This window comes from Crassostrea angulata, chromosome 3, assembly GCF_025612915.1.
Source record: "Crassostrea angulata isolate pt1a10 chromosome 3, ASM2561291v2, whole genome shotgun sequence".
In the NCBI taxonomy this organism is placed as follows: domain Eukaryota; kingdom Metazoa; phylum Mollusca; class Bivalvia; order Ostreida; family Ostreidae; genus Magallana; species Magallana angulata.
In genome coordinates this window covers 6,575,981-6,595,577 of record NC_069113.1, presented here as the reverse complement: position 1 = coordinate 6,595,577, position 19,597 = coordinate 6,575,981, and the positions used below count along the sequence as shown (strand labels likewise).

Here is a 19,597-nt window from a genome sequence, read left to right as displayed (position 1 = left end):
TATTATAATATATTTAAATGGATTTAATTGGGAAAAAATAAATTCAAAATTGTATTTCGTGACTAAACCGAATGGGCATTTGCGCTATCTTATCCCCCCCCCCCATCTTCTTTCTGAACTCTTATTTCATGGGGATCTATTCGTTTATTCTCAAAACAATATCATAAAAACGATCTGTCTATTTAAAAGTTACAATCATGAGAAATTTACTCAGACGAGTTACGAGAATTACGAGAAAATAAAATGTTCACGTGTAAAAAGTCATCTCCTGTTTATATAATACGAGAGATTTATAGTGGGTTTTTTTCCATTAGATCAGTTATCCGGAAAGGTGTCTTTTTCAAAAAAATATATTTAATTGTAGATTTTAATCTTGAGAATGTTATTTTTTAAATTCAATTGTTCTAACTTTAGAGCACCCTTATCCAACACCATTGACTTAGCTACGGACAACCGCCGTCACTTTGAAGTATCTGTACTGCACACACCTGTGTTGTTATTCAGTGACAATGTTTCCACTGCACTGCAACGTTCTTTGTTTCTCTTTAACCATTTTTGGCGCCCCTCCCGTTTTAACTTTCTTACTCTATTAAACTTTCAAAAGTCTAGATATCGAATGACAAACCGACCGAAATGGAACAAACGGCATTGTGAGGCTTCAATGCTTGTTCTGTGTATTGAATGGTGTGACACATTCAAAGAAATGATAGCGCATTTTTTAAATTATTCTTCAATAACTTATTGGTCTGTTCAGAAGTAATTGTTCGGGAATTTGGACGTACATAACTTTGCCATACAGAGTGAAGTTGTTATAGGAAAAAACCCGGGTCTTGACATGGACGCCCATAACTGTACGAGTGAGGGGGCGGTGGCTGAAGACCTGGCCAGCAGTGAACAGTGGTGTATCTGTAGCAGCTGTATGGACAGGGCGGAGAAAGCCGTCAACAAACCAGTCAACAGGTAACGTTCCGATATATTTCTTTAAATTATTTTCATGTAAAAATTTCAAAATCTTCAAACATAATTATATTTATCGGTTTTAGTATATTTTATCATATATCTTAATATATTTTTATGGAAAATAATTAATCACACCATATTTTGAATTGATAGTGTTGTGTCATTGATTTTGATTATTATCGTGTTTTTATAATCAAATTTAGGATCCCTACGTCATCAGATCAAGTAACACAGCGACCAATTAGTCGACTGACAGAGGACCTAACAAGAAAACGCAATCAAATGGCAGATAGTGTCTACCGAAAAAAATGTCGATCATATCAAAAGGACTTGGATTTCGCCAATAGTCAGATTAAAGTTACGACTGTTAACAGTATTATTGACCACTTCTCTCTGCTTAAAGCTGCGGAAACCATAGAAAACGAAAAATCATCCAAGAATTCCATAAAAGATATGTCGCTTCATCCAACACAGATTCCAACGATTAGTTTCCGAAAGGGCGGACACCAAGAAACCGAAAGAGTAATAATGTCTGTGAATCCCAACAGTAATACGAGAAAACCGATAGCTTTGACACGGAGTGTGACATTTGCACTTGGAGATTTACCCTCGCGATCAGATGCTCAAAAAACAGTTCCTGAAGGAAAACGAATCAAAATTTCTGGAAGTGCGCGAAATTTCAAAGATCAAAGCAAAGAGGGCCCAGGTGGTAGTAATAGATCTGATAAAGACAGGTACATCACAAATAGATGGCTTGAGGGACAGACAAACGAGGCTAAAGGAAAGTCTGCAGCTGAAGAAGAGGCGGAATATTTCCAGAAACGAATAAACGAAATCTTCTCCGCGTCAACATTAAAAGAAGGTCAAGAAAGACAATTAAGTCCTCGTCCCCAATCGTGCATGCAAATGGCACCAAATATGGCATCACTACGCACCCGGGACTTTCTTCAAAATACTGTTTCCAAGTACAGATGGGTATTCATCCCCGGAATTGCCAACACTCACCCGAACAAACGTCATCTGACAAAACAAATGGAGCGAGAAAAAGTCAAGATCCGCAAATCGGAGCTTGCTGCAATTCACGCGGACTTGCGCCGGAAGGAAACTTCCATCAAGAGATTGCTGCGCAGAAGCACCGTTATAAGAGCAGAGATGAGTCACGTGACTACTGGCCGTCCTCCAGTGTAAATAAAAACATCGAACATTGAATATGTATTATGTTTTATTTCATTGTCAGTATCTTCTTTAAATACAGAATATGTTTTGGTCAATTCAATATGCTTGTACATTAATAACTTATACATGTAGTATGTTGATATTTATGTGTTGCAAATAATGAATTATCAATATTTAGTGTCATTTATCAGTTAAATTAATTGATATCTGAAATAAAAAAATATTACAAAATGGATTATGTATCCAAAATGATTTGTGTCTTGTCTACGCCGGGCAAATTTTCTACATACAGTTTGATTTCCCTACTTTTCAATAGAAGCATTCTGGTGTTCTTCTTGTATTTGGCCGTGTCAGCATTGATACTAGCCATCTCTTGTCTACTTATCTTTTCGTTCCTCTTTGCTCTAGTCTCTAAAATTGGAGCTGTTTCTGGTCTCAACAGTGAGCGATACTGTCCGGAATATTTTTGAATGAAACTTTTTGTTTTTAACTCTGCCTCCCCTGTTTTTGAGTCTAGTCTTTTGTAGGGAGGAGGCCCAATGTCTCTGATGACTCTTATGTCTTTGGTGTACTGTTCATTGTCTTTAAGATCCCACTTTCGGATTATCCTCGCTACTCTACGGTTCCAGTACTCCGAGAGCTCGTCGTCAGGTGTCCGACGTCGGAACCTATCGGCTGTTTTCGGTCGTGCAAAAGAATTCAATACAACTGGATCTTGATTTTCTTCCACAGACTTCGCAGAACTTTCTCTGTTCTTGATTGATAGTTTCTTTTCATTGTCCCTCTGAGGACTGAGTTGCCAAAGCTTAAAGTTTTTTCCTTGATTTACGTCTGTTTTAGCAGAACACGGTCTTGAATTTAAACTGCTGTCCTTTTTAATAGAATCACACGAGCTTGCATTTGATGACCTTCTGTTAGATCTATCAGCACTTGACCCCCTTATAACGACACTCGCTGTGGACACCGATCCCCTTCGGTCAACGGATAGCGCCGGTCCCGCCGAGGAGGGGCGCGTGGACAAATCTCTGCGATCTGCACTTTTTATCCGGGTACTTACGGAGGCCGTCATTGGTCGACCACGGACTGTTTTGGTTTCCGGTTGTTTCGGTTCATATTCATTCTCAATTTCGTAAAAGAAGACAGGAGTCTTTCCTTCTTTCTTGATCCGTTTTTCTTCCTCCTCTTCCTGTTCACGCCTTTTATCCTGCTCATATGTCTCTGCCTCTTGAAGTAAACTGTAAATAGAATGAACACACTTCTCCTCTGTCGCTTGTATTCTTCTCTGTGTTGACTTCCGTTCCCTCTCTAACCTGTTGTACAGTCGCTCATACTGCTTCTGTAGTAGCGCGTTTTTCCCAAACGCTTGAGGTTGACTGGACTTTAGCTGCTTCCGGAAAGGCATCTGAAAAACATTCACTTGCTCGTGAAATCAATTTCGATGCTTCGCAAAAAGATGTCAGGAAAGAAAATAGTTCGTCGGGGAAATCAAACAGAAAGTCTCAATAGCAACAGTTATAACTAAAGGGCATCTGATTTAAAGAAGCGTAATATTAAAAAGGATTAATTTTGAATATCCGTCTAATTTAATTGGAATTAAAACTTAATTAAGGGCTTAAACTGAATGTCCAATATATCTTTTACTTTCCATCTGACTCCAGGGCCTGTGCACATAATATCAGATTAAAATTAATTAGGACTCCAAGAGAAAAAAATCACTCATAGACAACAATGGACAAAATAAATAAAAACATTCACAATCAAAGAAACAGGTTTTTTGTAGCATATACCAATAGTCGAAGATAAAATTTTAACAATCCTTACTCCCTTGCTTCGACAAATTTTGAATTGTTATCTTGTTCTTGAAACTGAAAAATACAACTAGAAAAGTTAGAAGATGAAAACATACCTCCAAGTGATATCCATGTCAAGTTGTTTTAATTCCCCACGACATTTTAGTAAAAGAGCTTTAGAGAACAAAACAGCCCCTTGCTTTAATATGAAATAAACCGATTTTATCCACCCAAGAGTTAGTACACTTTATGTCAAGCTAATCCGATTTAAACCAAGACCATTCAATTAACACCTATTTACCCCTGATTGAAGACTTTGGTCACTGAAGTGCAGGGATAAAAATCGAAAATCCAACAGGCAAGTTTTTGCAGACGTTTTTGTCGTCATTAACGTAACAGTGACGTCATTTTGTACCCACAAACACCGTCACAATGCTATATCCTCAAGCAATTCAACCAAATACCGTGTATAGGGACATTTCGTTTTTTAAGATGATAGATTGGTCTATATACTGTAAGATATGTTTGGGTACAATATAGCTTGGTGCAATAAAGACTTAGGTCAATCATTTAAGACCGACATCTTATAAATGTAATTGCTTTAACTGGTCGAATGCAAGTGTGTTGTACATATTTGTATTCGGCGAAGATTTTTTTCCAGATTTTTTACGCTTATGCTATAAATTCTATAAAGTGTTGCTATAGATGCTTCTATGTATGTTGTAGAGAGTTTGTTTGCACATCAGTTGTCGTTTGTTTCCTTGTAGGTGACGCGGATTAGGCCAATTCACCTAAAACACGTGAATCTTGGTTTAAATCTGTCGTTATTTAAATGCCGCTGCAAATCGGGAAATTTCACAAGTAACTTATTATTGAAAAGTTGATTTCAACTGACTTTCTGATGGAAAAGGATGTTTTTTGTTGAGCCTTATTTACAGTCATTTAAAAGATGACTCGTTTAAATGTATCTCATTATATGTATGAACATGGTAAAGTTAACAACAATTGCAGAATAAAGTTCTTCTTATTGAACAATATGGTTCATAACTTTGTAACATATAATCAAAATCATTACATTATAGTCTTAGAAGTAAGCAAAAACCAAAAAAAAAAATGTAATTTCTATTGTATCTTTATCGCAAACATACAGGTCCAAAATACAATGCCTATACTTTACATATTTTCATATACATGCAGCCTCAAATATCAATTTCTAATAGCGAGCGAAGCGAGCTCTAAGAACCAGTGTGCGCGGGAAAAAGAACGAGCTAAACCTCCAGTTCATCAAACAAAATTTTTTGTCTACGTCCCATAATGCTCTCTAATGTTTTCACCCGTGGTGCTATGTCAAAAATGGCCGACTTTTAACTCGTAATTTACGGTGTCTTAAAGTTTGAAGACACGTTTTGAGTACCGTGTATGCTTTGGCGAGACTCAAAAGATTTGCTACATGCTTCCATTACTTCGTATTGAGTCGAGAAACGTAAACAAAGACGAACAAAGTCATGGATGACGTCACGGTGCTCTCGTGCTATATTTCCTGCGATAAATTTAGAGGTGGATCAAACATCTGTAATGAGTGTACTAGCTATTTCAGTATAGACTGCGATACCTGCCTCATTGACATATGATTTGTTTTTGATTTTTTTTATATAGAGATTATATAAATATATACTAGCAAGAGCCATACTTTATGTCATATCAATCCATTTTTTAAGCTAATTGTGCATGCATGTACAGTAGGCAGGTAAGTATATGAGTAGGAAGGAAATAAACAATAGGACATTTTGAACTAAATAAAAAGGAATAAAACGAAAAAATAAACAGTTAAAAAATTTATGTAGATATTGCATATAGTCAGACCATAAATTTAAAAGTGGGAAATTACACACCCACAAACAGATACCGGGGTAGGGGGTTGCGCTGTATGTATCATAACCTCATAACCATTAAGATTAGTACCTTTGGCATACAAGCTATTGTAGAGCAATACTCTCTCAAAAATTCTTTGACGTTCGTTTGATACCTAAATAACACTAGGTTGACAATGATGTAAGGTATGTGTAATTCTTGCTGCGCTCGCCAGAACGGTAGCATCGTAAAACATATTATATCAAACGATTGAAAAAATTGACGTGATCCATGTACTCTGGTGAGCCTCTTTTCATGGAAAAAAATCCGTTGATTTTGATACATTTCAATCTTATTAAAATCTTATTAAAGGCAGCCGTTATAATGTCAATTAAACAACAAGGAGCAAATTGACCATTTGATTTTCTATAAAAAGAGGTATTATTTAGTGAGGATACACGTATCAGAGTGCATCCATAATTATTGATTCTTTTTCAATTAAGTGGGGATTGTGTTTCACCTCACCCTCTTTGTGGATCGATTCCAACTTGATGTTTGATATTTGGAGACTCACGCAAGGATCATAGCAGTTGCTCAGAACAGATACACTGTTGTAAAATGTGTTCATAATTACGTCCTAGGCTAGTCAATGGTCTAAATACTAGTATTCTACAAAAATACGCGTGCGAAATAGGTCTCTGGCGATGCACATAAATGAGCCCTTAGCATAGTACTCTCAGTACTTTGATGTGTATGTGTATTTCGCATGGATCGGGATCGGCATACAAATCCGTATTACTGTATTTTAAATCATGGCAAACAGAGGGAGTTTTAAAAATAATGTGACAACTTATGATTTTGAGTTTGATGAGGGTCTAGAATCAAAAGTACGAGCAAAATTGGTCGTTGAAATCATAAAGTATTTACTGTATCAGCGACAACAACTTCCTATGGTCTTAGATCAGCTTAAGAGACACATCTCCGTAACCACAGATACAGAAACGGTAATGTACTGATAATTTATCTGTTTATTTATTCATCTGTAGCATAGTCTGAATTATATGAATTTTTTCTGAGTTTTGAGCTATTTTTACTTGACAAAGAATTTTTTTTAATAGGCCTGGAAAACGTCAGATATTTCGGACTATGATACAAAACATATACAGTAGTGCCTGTCAAATAAGGGCATTTCTGAGTAAGAATCATACATTTTGACCAGAACTGAACATATTTTATGGTACTTCTGTAGAATGAAGAGTCATATACCCATGTACCATTGTGTACGAACATCAGTACATTGGAGAAATGTACATCATGTTCATACAGTACATTTTTTTTTTTTACCACTTGCCAGTTAAGTAAATAATATTCAGAACATTGAACCAAGGCTCTAAATGTTCACCCAGTATAATGGGTTTTTGCTATATATGAAATAAACACATTCATTTGTCTTGCAAACAGAGTAACTGTTAACACTTAACACTTAAGTAGTTATGAACAATGTATTGATCTTGACCTATGGTTTCATCCCATGATTGACCTTTGCTGAACATCACAAATACATGTACTTCTGGTTCAGTTGAACTTCAGATTGGTTCAGGATGTCGATGGAAATGACGATACACTTATAGAAGAAAAAAATAAGTTACAATAACATTCCCTTTGGATTGCTTAATATTTAAAACAATATTGAGGTCAAATAAAAGTACATGTAAAGTATTAAAAAGTACATGTATCAATGTCAAAATATGGATGTGTCATATCAGGGACGTATGTACATCCCTGGTCTCATACCTTAAAAATAAAATACATAAAAACTATCTGAGTTATAAGCCATTAGTTATAAGCAATTACATCTGAGCCCAGTTTAAAGATGGATCATTAATACTTATATTGAAACTCAAATTATTTTATATCATGAGTTATAGCTAATGTTTAACAAAATGCACATATTTCGTACATGTTGCTGTCAATAAAAAATCCACTTATGAATTCATATGCTATATAAATTGGAACTTCTATGTCAATACATCCAAATGTGAATGAACATGGTGCATTCAGTTGTATAAACACCATATGGATTACTACCAGGTTCAGTGTATGCAAAAGCAAGAGGATCCCATGTTCAAATCTTCTCTTAATTTGACAAAAGATGGTAAAATTGCTTACAAATGTTTCATGACAAGCATCAGAATTTGAATGTTGGTGACTGTCAAAAATTAGGTGAGGTCACAAACGTCTGTGTCACAGGCAAACTAGCACCTTGAACTGGCTTTAAGACCCCTCCTACCCATTGGTCCTGAACCACAAATAAAGGTAAAGAAACTGAACTGCAACCCCCCCCCCCCCCCCCCCCCCCAATTAAAATACTGAAATATTACCAAAGAGACACAATTCACTTCGGCACTAACACAAACACGTAACGGTAAATTGATGTGTATTGACATCGACACATTGTTCAAGTTTGAAGACGACGTACCCTACAGAATTATGTCACATATATTTAAAAAAAAACTTTTTTTTTTTTTTTTTAATTAATCTTTGACATTAAAGGAAACATTACTTGGTTTAGAACGAGGAATAAGTGGTTTTAAACATTGTTTTTAGGATCCCATTCTCATTATTTAATCAATAATGTTCTATATTTATCTGTCTTGATTTGCTAAGAAAAAATGTTCAAGATTTCCGGAAAGAAATACCACTATAATGATGTGTGGGGTTTTAATAATCATTTTAAGGAAATAATACGAGAAATGCGATGCACGTCATAATTAATTTGCGATGGCATACAAGGTATTATATACATGTATTTTTAAAGCTTCTTATAAAGAAATAACAAGACCGTGGATAATACCCGGAAACAATTAACTGCTATTTCCTCAATGTTTGGATAGGTCCGAGCGTGGGTATCTTTTTTCAACACGTGTATGTTGAAATACATATTTCGGAGTTACGTAGTAACGGCAAAGCTGGACCATAGGATTGGAAGACTTCTTCCGATACAGGACACGTCACCCCGAAGGCTGGTCGTAATTTGTCATCTAATTGATGAGAGAAGAATGCACTTCAATAGATAAGAATTAATCAAACATGAAATCCTATGAGATGCGAATATTCCGTAGTTTTTGTTTGTCTTGTAATATGATCTTGTAGAGTTATTGTAGAAACAAAGATGCAATTATATTAAATGAAAAATGGTTTTTTTCTCTCTCTTTGCAGCAACAGAATGGTGTTACGGCACGACCAGACAAACGGACCAGCAGAAGGGAACTTAAGTACGCCATTAAAGCTGTTGGCAATCTCGACCAAATATTTGACATGATCTCACAAGCGTTTGATATCTGCCCCGAGATCCGCAGTATTTTGATACTGTTCGGAACTACTCCGATTAGTCCCAAGGAATCGTATTTGCTCACTATGCCAGCTCTTCATCCTGAATTTGATAGTCTCAGTGTCAAAAACTCTGTGAAAACTCTCTTTCGACAAATCATAACCCAGGATGTATTGGGCGGCGCTAAGTCGATGTCGCCTACAAACATGATTGTGATGGTGAATGCGCCTAAAAACAGCGGCATCGCCTGGTTCCTCCCTAAACCCATCTTTAAGCTCCCGGTACGCGGTCGGCGTCACGTGTTCAATCTGAGCTGCAAGCAGCCACAACCCGCTGACCACAGCATTGTTTGTTCTGATGGAAGAGCGGAGATATCGGGAATCGAACCGCTTGAATCGTCGGCTATTGACGAATTTTCTACACGTCTCTCGTTGTCCGGGGACGAAGAATCAGAGCAGAATTCAACGAGAAGCTTATTAGAATCGTTTGAGATATCCCATTCAGCGAGTGCAATCTCCACCCTGTCCAGTTCTTCTAGACTATCCTCCAGTGACGTGACAGTGGTTGACGAGAAAAGCAAACCGAACTCTCCTTCCAGTGACGTCGGCAATCAAAGTGGCGCGAGAGGCGACGAGGACATTACCGTCGACTCCACGAGACCGTCAATGTGTACACACGTGAATGAACACGTGATAGAGGACATTCTGTCCTCGTATGTTTGGTTTCAAGCCCCGGTTTTTGTAAAAGGTTACAAAGACAAAAGTTCAAAGACCTCTATATTTATGTAGAATATTGGAAAAAATATGTCATATTTGTAACTGTTTCAAATTTGATGTCGTAGAATATATGTTTTAATTCTCAAACATTTCCACTCAATGTTTTAAACTAATGTCCCGTACTGGATACAGTTTAATGATTTTTAATTCTGTTCATGCCACCTTGATGAAGTAAATGTGTCACCTGTGTCTATTACCTGTACGAAAGTGAATATAATGTTATTTTTTATATAATGAAATCAATGTTACAAAAATTTTATTTTAGAACCGATTTGAATGAATAATAATTGTAATCGTGCATGTAAATATACATGTAAACCATTTTATTGCGTACTTTTTCGAAAATCGTGAGTGTAACTGATTCATCACTTTCATATTCGTAAACATTTTTAGCTATCGCATACTGTTTCTGGGCAAACTTATTAAACTTTTCTCGAATTCGTATATTTATTAATTTTCAGTCCACCAATGAGACCAAAAAAAAATCAAAACAAACAAAAAAAACTAGCTTTTGGAGATATAAAAAAGATCATTTAATGAAAACATGCTGTTGAAACTATAGATGCATGCGTAAGCATTAACGCGATTTATGAGGTTTTCTTCACGAAAATGCGAAAAAGCCAATTGGAATAGGGCATGAATTATTCATGAGAACGAGATAATTTCATGAAGTTGACCCATGGTCATCAAGCAGAACTTGCAGGTTTTCGACGATGTTACCATCAAATCCATCCATATACCGGTAATACTGTAGACGCATTTTTATTCGCATGCGAGATTTAACGAGGTTCCAGTTCTGTAACATATCTTGTATTTGTGTAAGACTATCAACATTCATTTGGCTCGGTTGCGATATTGTGAAATACCTTTGGTTCCCCTTGAGAATTTGTTTGAAATTTATAATTATTATAGTATATTTAAAGTTCATCTGATAATTGGCTTCGAGTGCCGAACAAAATCGGTCAATTTTTGATGTTCACTTAGTAATACGTTGATTGTGAAAGGGGACTAAAAGACTTACCGAGGAGAGTTTGGATTGTAAAATGAAAAAAAATACCATTTGAAGTCACAATGCAACTTCAGCGCACTAGCGTTTCGTAACCAAGGCAAATAGTTCGCATTTACTGCAAACTTGCGGGTTTTTTTTCTTACAGAATGGTCGATACATATACAACCAGAAACACACTAAAAATTCTCGAAGTTAACTTGCGGGTTTCAATACTAGTGTCACCTGACCAGTAACCAGGTGAATAATTTTGTCACGTTCCTCTGTGTTCTTTCGAACAAGTGATTGATATGGGTAAAACTGTTGCGGGAATATTAATAAGTCACGGATTTTTTCTCACCATCGTCTTTCAAAGTACCAAATTGCTTTCATCTGCTGAATCATATTAAAAACAATATTGGCACTTTGCCTTAATTTACGATGTCTTTTAGTATGGGTGCAAAAAGAAAAAAGAATACAAAGTTTAGATACGTGATTTTAGAATCACGCAGATTAAAACATGCAAAAGAAAGAAAAACAACCAAACCCATCCCTTAAATGTTTTAATCTAGAAGACCTGGTTGTAAATTTAGCAGACTCTCACGGGGCTTGAATGATCGTCTAGTATGTAGTGTCGCTACAGCGAATAACGACCGTTTTTCCTTCGTTAATTATCAGACATCGGTTTAGGTAGAATCTCCGTTTTGATTTTATTATAGAGACAGGTGTCCCATAATATCTGATGCCATTTGTAATTTGGATAAATAATATTTGGCCAAAACTTGTACATTGTGACTCAAATAAAGTTATAAATCGTTTAATTTGTCTCCACAAAATGTTTTGGAGAAAAACGTGCTTTTCTATGAATTGTGATGTCACAATATTGCATTATGTTATTCAATACGAATCGGACAAGAGAGCATTCATCTTCTGTTTTGAAACTGTATTCTAAAAACGCAAATTCAAGATACAGTTATTCTAATATCATGTGGAAAACAACGCAACCAGAAACAGATTCTTTAGATAGTGAAAATATTAGGGAAAATTGGATCCGTACATTGGCTGTTGTGAGGAATTTTACTCATCGATTTGATGTCGTCATTGATCAAGAATGACGTAATATGGAGCTCTCTCTTTAAATTTGTTGTGTTCTTAAAAACAATGCCCAATTTGTTAAAAACCATCGAATGTTTGTGAAATATGTTCAGTAAAAATTTACATCATATACATTTATAAAAATGCATTTGATTTTCAGTAAAATAAATTTAATCGAAAGTTATTCAAAGAGTAAATGGTATCGGATATTCTGGGACACCCTGTACAATCTTATTTTTCACATTGAGATAAAGAGGTACTAGCATTCAGATTTTGTATTACTAGAACGATGCACTCTCTTGGGTCACCTTGAACTCAAAGCAATCGAACTGATAGTCCAAGAGTCGGCATTGATTTTACGTCACTTCAAGGTTACTTTGGCTGAAGCCTGGCCATGCATGACAATCACGTGAGAGACATCTGGTTAACTTTTTTGGATTGTTATGGCAATAAACAAATAAACATTATTTGAAGGTTTTATATTTTAGTTTTATGACCATGGAGATAGTAAAAATATAATTTTATTTTTCAAAATTTATTTTGCTTGTTGTTGGCGTTGTTAAAATGCACAAAACGTGAAATACAAAACGGGAATAGGTGATACATGAGTTTTTTTCAAACAAAATATAATGGTTTTGTGAGCTGAGCCTACGCGTTTGTGATAAGTGAAAAGCTGACCGAGGTATAACGAGTCAATATTAGTATCTTTCGTACTGCGTTTCTGGGTTCTCCTACTTGAATATACTTGCTTTGGTAACTTTAATTCATCAAATTTATGAAAGGTGTTAAGCGTGGTAACATCGTATCAATATGCTATAACAGTATGTAATAAGTCACCGTAAAGAGACACATGTGTCGAGGTGGCCACCACCCACATTCAGGACACATCTTCGCAATTCCCCTCAACAACATCATCACTATCAGGACACGGCTTATCGAGCTGGACTATTTTAGTCATTCATGATTAGACCTTGTAATAGCTATATTTATACCCCACGTTTAATAGGGTACTAGAAAATAACACAAATGCAGTAGGTCTGCAGAGCACAAGGTTATATTGCCAAACGTCCAAGCCATGAATCTGCCATTGTTTTACTCTATACAAGTATTATATTGACCTAAAAGAATTTGTTGGATTTTTTTAATGAGGTTCTTTTTCTATATAATTTTGATAAAATGTTGAAAATTGCAGAATCATAATTATGCATAAAGTTAAATAATATAAACCAATATAATTATGTGCACCCCGTATCATTCTCTTTAAGAAACCTCATATAAATATGCATGATAGCAGGATGGTCATGATGTTGCATAATGACTTTGCGATGAATACAGCTCTATCTGTAAAACAAAAATAGAATGTTTTATTGTGGGGTATTGTAAACATGGGGATAGTAATGGATTTATTTTGTCGGAGAAAGACGTTTACAAACGAGTTCAAATTCGGTGTATGGAAATAAGATGACCTTCAGCTCGTGTTCATGAGTCATGAATCCAAAGTCCACTTTATAAGAAAACACACGTTGATTCGTCAGGTTTCCTAAAATATCTAAATATGACAATGATATTTTAAAAGCAAGATGAGTGGAATTGTTTCAAACCTTAGAAAAAATGTTGTTTTTTAATTGCAGAAAGCGACAAACCGGTTATTGCGTCAATATCTTTCACGCTTTGCCCAAAAAAATATTGACGAACACAATTCTTTATAATATATTTTTACAATGACATTTAAAATCAGAACACTTAGTATATACATTGAAAGTAACTCTTTGCAAAAACTACGTGTGTCTGAGGTAATGATTTATCAAGATTGCAAAACGCCAAAAAACACTTTTAACGGTCACGTCAGCATGTTATCTCGAGTTTTCATTCTATGGGGTTGGGAAAAAAATTACTGTTACTTACAAGTTCCCCCTTCATTTAATATAGGGTGTTTCAGCAAACATGTCCCTACTTTACAGTATCATTAATACCTTCTGTTGGTCATTCGATAAGACACATTTTGCAACGCATGAAACTTGAAACTTGAAACATGAAACTCACGGTTAGACATACTTATACTTTGATGACGTCCTCACAGTTTGGTCTTAGCTTCTTCCTGGGACTTACTTAGAACAATTATAGATGTGTATCTGTTACTGAGAACGACTCATTTCCTTATTATATTTCAGATGATCTTTTTCTAGTCTACGTTAGATATATTTTTGGATCTTTGATTTTATACTAAAATTTGTAGTTCGTGTAATAATATAAGTAGTAATTACTTGTTCGCGGGGAAGCATTTGACTCCGTTTTGATTGCAGACAGTAAGTTTATTTAAAGTAATAAAATAAATCCCTCTTTTACTTAAAAATATCATAACTAATGCTAAGAATGAACCATAGCAAGATGTTTAGGAGACTCGAGAAGACTTCAATTGGTCCTAAAATAGATGAACAGAATTCTAAGTGGTTGAAGAGACAGCTGGAAAACCACTGGGCAGCGACTCTGTGGTCGACAATCGTTATCGTCTAAAAGTCTCTGGTTTACCATTATTGTTTGCAGCATCTGTTCCATGGTAGATAGGATTGAGACATATGGAACCATAGATAGGATAGGTAACAGTGGAGCTAAAGGCGTAACGGATATATAAACTCTCTTGGACACTATTATTGGGATGGATAAGGTATACAAGATCTCTATGAAGCCGAAACCATGCCATGCAAAATGCGGCAGCGTTTCAGGAGAGAGCTTATGACCAAATTGATTTCAAACGATTAATCAGCATTATTTCAACTAGATACCATTTTGATATACCTACCTTATATAATTTGAAATAAAATGTTTTGATTAAATCTTGTGCATTTGTGAATATTTCATTACCCTAAAAAGATTTACGACTATCTTGTCCGTGATATCGCCTTGAATAAAATACCGTAGGTATTCCCAATCAAATATTGAAGTTGTATGTTTTGATGAAATATTTCTGAATTAATTTGTTGCAGTATCCATATGAAGATACATATATGTTATAGTGTTCAAGATGGTAACAAAATACAAAATATAACATTTTTAACTAGAGATTTGCAAAAAATGTTTATTGTGTAACAAAATATATAAAAAATATATATGCAAGATTGTAGGTATCTTTAATAAAGATACAAATCCTCAATAATAATTCAAAAATAAGTTCATAAAACGCAGCACACAATCGCAAGTAAAACTGGGGAACAACCTCATTACTCGGGATGCATGTAAATAGGTCCTAGAGATTCATTTGAAGTGTTTTCAATTTGGAAGATGAGATCTTTCGAGATTTTGAAATATAAACTGTCTTGCTGTTCACTATCTTGTGTTGAACACTCCTTCGCAGAAAGCTACTAAGTTTGCGTCATTTGCGGCACAACACTGACTGTAAATTTCCATACTGTCGTAAGTCCTTCCGCAGACGTAGCAAATCGTGTTCACCGCTTCGCTCATGGAACACTTTGTGATTTGGAAGGCGTCCAGTGAGAAACTTGAACGTTTGAGTCTGTTTCCTAGGATCTGTGAAGGGTAGGCCCACGTGGTTGACACCAGAAGCAGAACAAGAGACAGGGCTGTCATCGTCTGGACCATTGATAACTTCATCTAATTAAAGAACAAAAGCAAAAAAAAAAAATGAGAAACAGAGGTTTCCTTCTTAATATTTGTAAATGACCGAAAATGGCATGGTTCAATGAATTCTTGACTTTAGACGTTTATCATATGTCAGTAGTAATATCTATTTATATCTGGGTACTAGTAACTGTATTTAGTGGTGTTCTATTTTCTCACACAGACGGTCAGGGGGTACACAGTCCCTCCATCATCCTTGAAATTCCCCAGATAACTTAGAAGGGAGGGTCGTATTTGATAAACAGATAATAAAAATTTAACACTTTATGCCATTCGATACTTAATCCTTGTGTAAATGAAAATCGCGGGCTCGCGTTCCGGTGACGCTGATTTCGCAATTCCTTACGTGATAGCAATCGATAGGGGGTATCCATTCATGTAGCTGCGGCTGTTATATATAATTATTAAAAGTCAATGACAATATCCACCCACCAAAAGAAGCTTCGTAATTGGTATCTTAATGGATTATGGCTTGAAAACTATACCATGCATGTAACGGAGAATTCTGGAAGATTAACAATTTTTTTTTATAATGAAATCCCGCAAAGGGCAAAACTTCCCTATTTAACACCCCCCCCCCCCCCCACAAAAAAAAAAAATTAAAACCTTATTCATTCTTAATTTAACTGTTATTACTCTAAGGAAATGTATAAAAATAATTATAAGTTCGAATGTGGTTGCTAAAATTCACAGAATTCTGTATCGATTATTTGGATTTCTTCATAAATTTCAAAATAATTGTTTTTAAAATCAAATAAAATTATCCAAAAAAAAAATAAATCCATATGAGTAACAATAATGATAGTCATTAATGGTAAGCTCTTACCCTTGCCTGGCAGTGAGATTTTTCCGAAATGCTGACTTTGAGTTGGGGACTCCGAGACATTTATAATCCGCTTATCGGAAATAGGCGGGTACAATTTTTCCCACTTGGCTTGATGCAATACTAAACGTCGAATACTCCTGTAGTCTGCTGATTGAGATGAATTACTGGGGTGATCTTCTGTCAGTTGAAGAATATTTAGTACTTTACAAGATATCTGGTTGGGGGGGGGGGGGGGGGGGTAGCACACTGTATCAAAAGATGCCTCATTTTTTAACTGTATGTAGATCGAATTCTTCTTTTTTTCCCAAAGTAATTAATCAACATAAAAGTATGTCAATATTGATTGTTGAAGAACAAATCTTACATTTATCGAGTCATAAACCACCGGAACTGACCCATAATCCTATATCGCTGGAATCGTCCATCCCTATTTAATCGGGATTAGAATAAATGAAACATATATTTTAGCTACATATGTAAAAAAAAAAAAAAAAAACAAAAAACAACTCTTAAAATGAAGATTGAAATGTCGGATTGGCTTCTTTTCTTCTTTGCTCATTTAAATATAAATAATATAATACTTTCTTCAGTGGTTCATGCATGGTTGAAGGTAGCGAGCATTGCCCCAAAAAATGCAGCAAACCCACATCAGTGGTTTTTTTAGTACATGTGGGTATAAACATTTTAGTCAACTCATAAGCACGTAGGTCTTATAGGTCAACGCTAATAAAGAATCCCATTTTTAATGTGATCGGTAATTTGCATGAAATGAACGGCCAATTCTTTCGTACCTGGAAGTTAACTAGAACTTGTTGGAAGGCCTGTGTAGCCATCACGAAATAATTCACGCAAAACCAAATTTACGTTTGAAGGCTGTTTTGAACAATCTAAGAAATGCATACCTTATGATTTGGTTTTGTCAATAGCTGTGTAATCCTAACAGAATTTCTGCAGTATGGGATAGGATAGTCACAGGGTGTATATATACATGTATGTAAATTAAGACATATTGCATCATTTATTTTTCTGGTATATATATTGTCAATTGTCGTATAAACTAACATAAATATCAAATATGTTGAATTCTAGATTCACAAGGGAAAATTCCTTAGAGCATCTTGTTGTCTATATTTATATAACTGTCTGTTTCATGGTCTATCCTTAACTTTAACTAGCTGTTAATTAAAACATTGCTATCCCAAAACGTCTGATTAAATTCATTAATAGATCAAGAATTTTGCAAGAAATTGATTCTAGACTATTCTTTGAATTACATTAACGCTCTCTTGGGGATTTCAAAGCATATTATACAGTACATAGAAAATTAAAGATCTTAATGGTTACTTTATGGCAATTCTCTGAGTAAACCGCCCATGATTCTGAAGTGTTGGTGACGTCATGGCTGCTCTTGTACGTTATTCCTGTGTATTTAACGTGCTGTATTCTTACGCCCAAGACCATGTCTATGAGAATTCAAGAATAATAGCTCTGAATGTGCATTAAAGTTATTCCCCAAACAGTAGACTAGTATATTAGTTGTTTTTTTTTCAGTCGCTGCATGATTCAGTGTCTTTCGCACCATACGTTCTTTCTATAGTTTCCCCACTCACATTGATAGATGAAGGTAATTTAAACAAACGTGGGGGGGGGGGGGGGCACCAGAGAGAAAAGAGGACCCGGGGTATAAGTTGCGCTAACAAAAAACACCCCCAATTCGACATATCACTTCGCCGATGCAAATTTCAGGACTTCTGAATCATCCGATTTTGGCATTTAGAATATTTTTTTTTTATATAGGTAGAAAATTATCAGAATTTTTTGTCACAGTTACCAACAAAAGGTAATGTTTTAACTTCAGGTACTTGACTGTGTTTAAAATCAGAAGGTATTTTTACTAAACAATGTCTGCTCAAGGCCGAACAGCGAGTTTTTTAAAACAGCGGAAATAAGATTAAAGATGCAGGGGAAATAACATGTATGTGTATATCATTATTTTGATAACTGATTGTGATATATTGTATAATAATAAATTAATAATATCATCACATGATGGACATGCACATTGTCACATCTCAATTAGGTTTAGTTCTCTTTAGTTTCTGAAAGAATTGGCTTCTGTTTTCCGTGCTATTTCTATTGGGGGGTGTGGCGTTACAGGTGCACTGACAGTGTTATAGACAGACAGGCCATATAATTATTTATTTAGGATTATCACTGTTTATACCTCTGGTTTGAGCCCGGTTACTGCTGTTTGCTTTCGAGGGTCAATCAATGGGTCCCATGTGTGAATGAGAGCGCTGTTTAATGTGTGGGAGCATCGTCAAACACTTGACTGCACAGATTGGCCGTAAAGTCCACAAAAACGGCAAGGACTTCGATTAGTCGAAAGTAATTTTAGATTTTAAAATCTTTAAATCTATAATAATGACATTCCATGAATACATAATCTCAAATAACAATGACATTGAAAGAAAGAAAAAAGGTCGCTATTATTTTTTAAATTCGCGTTTAGTAAAATATGATGCGCTTATGGTTGAAATATTTAGATAAATGAATTATCATTAATTCATGTATTTATCCTTAATAAAAAAAAAAACCATCGAAACATACATTGGGGCTAACGTTTGAAATAGTGGAATTTAATGTTTGCTTTATTTTCGCAAGATTTTCACATGATTTTCACGCGAAGAAACCACGCGGATTTGATGTGATAAACAATTTCCCCCCGTTTACATGTATATGATATGATATTTAATCATGAATATATCATTATTTTTTCTGTTTTTTTTTTCGATTTCATTTCATCATTTAAACGTTTGAATGTTTGCACTTTAGCTTGAAATGAGTAGACAGGTATCAATGTATTACCTCTGATCTTAGAAAAATTATATGAATATCGGACGGTGCCTCAAACTATGGGATATAATCTGTATCAGCGGATCGGTGCGCTTTAGTACATCAATGGTGCACAGAATATTACAACAAACTAAAGCTTGCTTTTCAATGAAACAAAAAAGGAGTCGTTTAAAACGGTACGCAAAACAATGGAATATCATATAATACAATTGTCTAATGGATTGAATCGGAAACTAAATTTCATGTTGAGTTAAATTTGATTTGATGCTTTACCGGATCATACACGTATAAAAAGCAAAAATATTCTTTTGTAAT

At 35.2% G+C, this 19,597-nt stretch overlaps 4 protein-coding genes and 1 long non-coding RNA gene across 7 annotated transcripts; 2 read left to right on the top strand and 3 right to left on the bottom strand.

Moving 5' to 3' along the window:
* The first annotated feature begins 744 nt into the window (after nucleotides 1–744).
* Nucleotides 745–2,160, top strand: LOC128179098 (uncharacterized). Its single transcript, XM_052846595.1, has 2 exons — nucleotides 745–960; nucleotides 1,164–2,160. The coding sequence occupies exons 1-2, from the start codon at nucleotides 836–838 to the stop codon at nucleotides 2,146–2,148; spliced, it is 1,110 nt and encodes a 369-aa protein (XP_052702555.1). The 5' UTR covers nucleotides 745–835; the 3' UTR covers nucleotides 2,149–2,160.
* Nucleotides 2,161–2,169: 9 nt separating this feature from the next.
* LOC128179096 (nuclear speckle splicing regulatory protein 1-like) lies at nucleotides 2,170–4,189 on the bottom strand. Of its 2 annotated transcripts, none has more exons than XM_052846593.1 (2): nucleotides 4,043–4,189; nucleotides 2,170–3,538 (listed from the first exon to the last, which is right to left on the bottom strand). In XM_052846593.1, the coding sequence occupies exon 2, from the start codon at nucleotides 3,536–3,538 to the stop codon at nucleotides 2,372–2,374; it is 1,167 nt and encodes a 388-aa protein (XP_052702553.1). In that variant the 5' UTR covers nucleotides 4,043–4,189; the 3' UTR covers nucleotides 2,170–2,371. The 2 variants fall into 2 exon arrangements, with proteins under 2 accessions (XP_052702553.1, XP_052702554.1); XM_052846594.1 differs by having other exon boundaries at nucleotides 3,924–4,046.
* Nucleotides 4,190–6,581: 2,392 nt separating this feature from the next.
* On the top strand, nucleotides 6,582–10,206 carry LOC128178762 (uncharacterized). Of its 2 annotated transcripts, XM_052846080.1 has the most exons (3): nucleotides 6,582–6,781; nucleotides 8,672–8,803; nucleotides 8,997–10,206. In XM_052846080.1, the coding sequence occupies exons 1-3, from the start codon at nucleotides 6,590–6,592 to the stop codon at nucleotides 9,894–9,896; spliced, it is 1,224 nt and encodes a 407-aa protein (XP_052702040.1). In that variant the 5' UTR covers nucleotides 6,582–6,589; the 3' UTR covers nucleotides 9,897–10,206. The 2 variants fall into 2 exon arrangements, with proteins under 2 accessions (XP_052702040.1, XP_052702041.1); XM_052846081.1 differs by lacking the exon at nucleotides 8,672–8,803.
* A 2,902-nt stretch (nucleotides 10,207–13,108) lies between these two features.
* LOC128175436 (uncharacterized) lies at nucleotides 13,109–14,635 on the bottom strand. The gene is made up of 3 exons (XR_008242680.1): nucleotides 14,344–14,635; nucleotides 13,431–13,513; nucleotides 13,109–13,305 (listed from the first exon to the last, which is right to left on the bottom strand). It is a non-coding gene; the product is annotated as an uncharacterized LOC128175436 (long non-coding RNA).
* Nucleotides 14,636–15,012: 377 nt separating this feature from the next.
* LOC128177756 (uncharacterized) lies at nucleotides 15,013–16,584 on the bottom strand. Its single transcript, XM_052844599.1, has 2 exons — nucleotides 16,427–16,584; nucleotides 15,013–15,573 (listed from the first exon to the last, which is right to left on the bottom strand). Exons 1-2 carry the CDS (start codon nucleotides 16,484–16,486, stop codon nucleotides 15,289–15,291), a joined length of 345 nt encoding a protein of 114 aa, XP_052700559.1. The 5' UTR covers nucleotides 16,487–16,584; the 3' UTR covers nucleotides 15,013–15,288.
* Nucleotides 16,585–19,597: the final 3,013 nt, after the last annotated feature.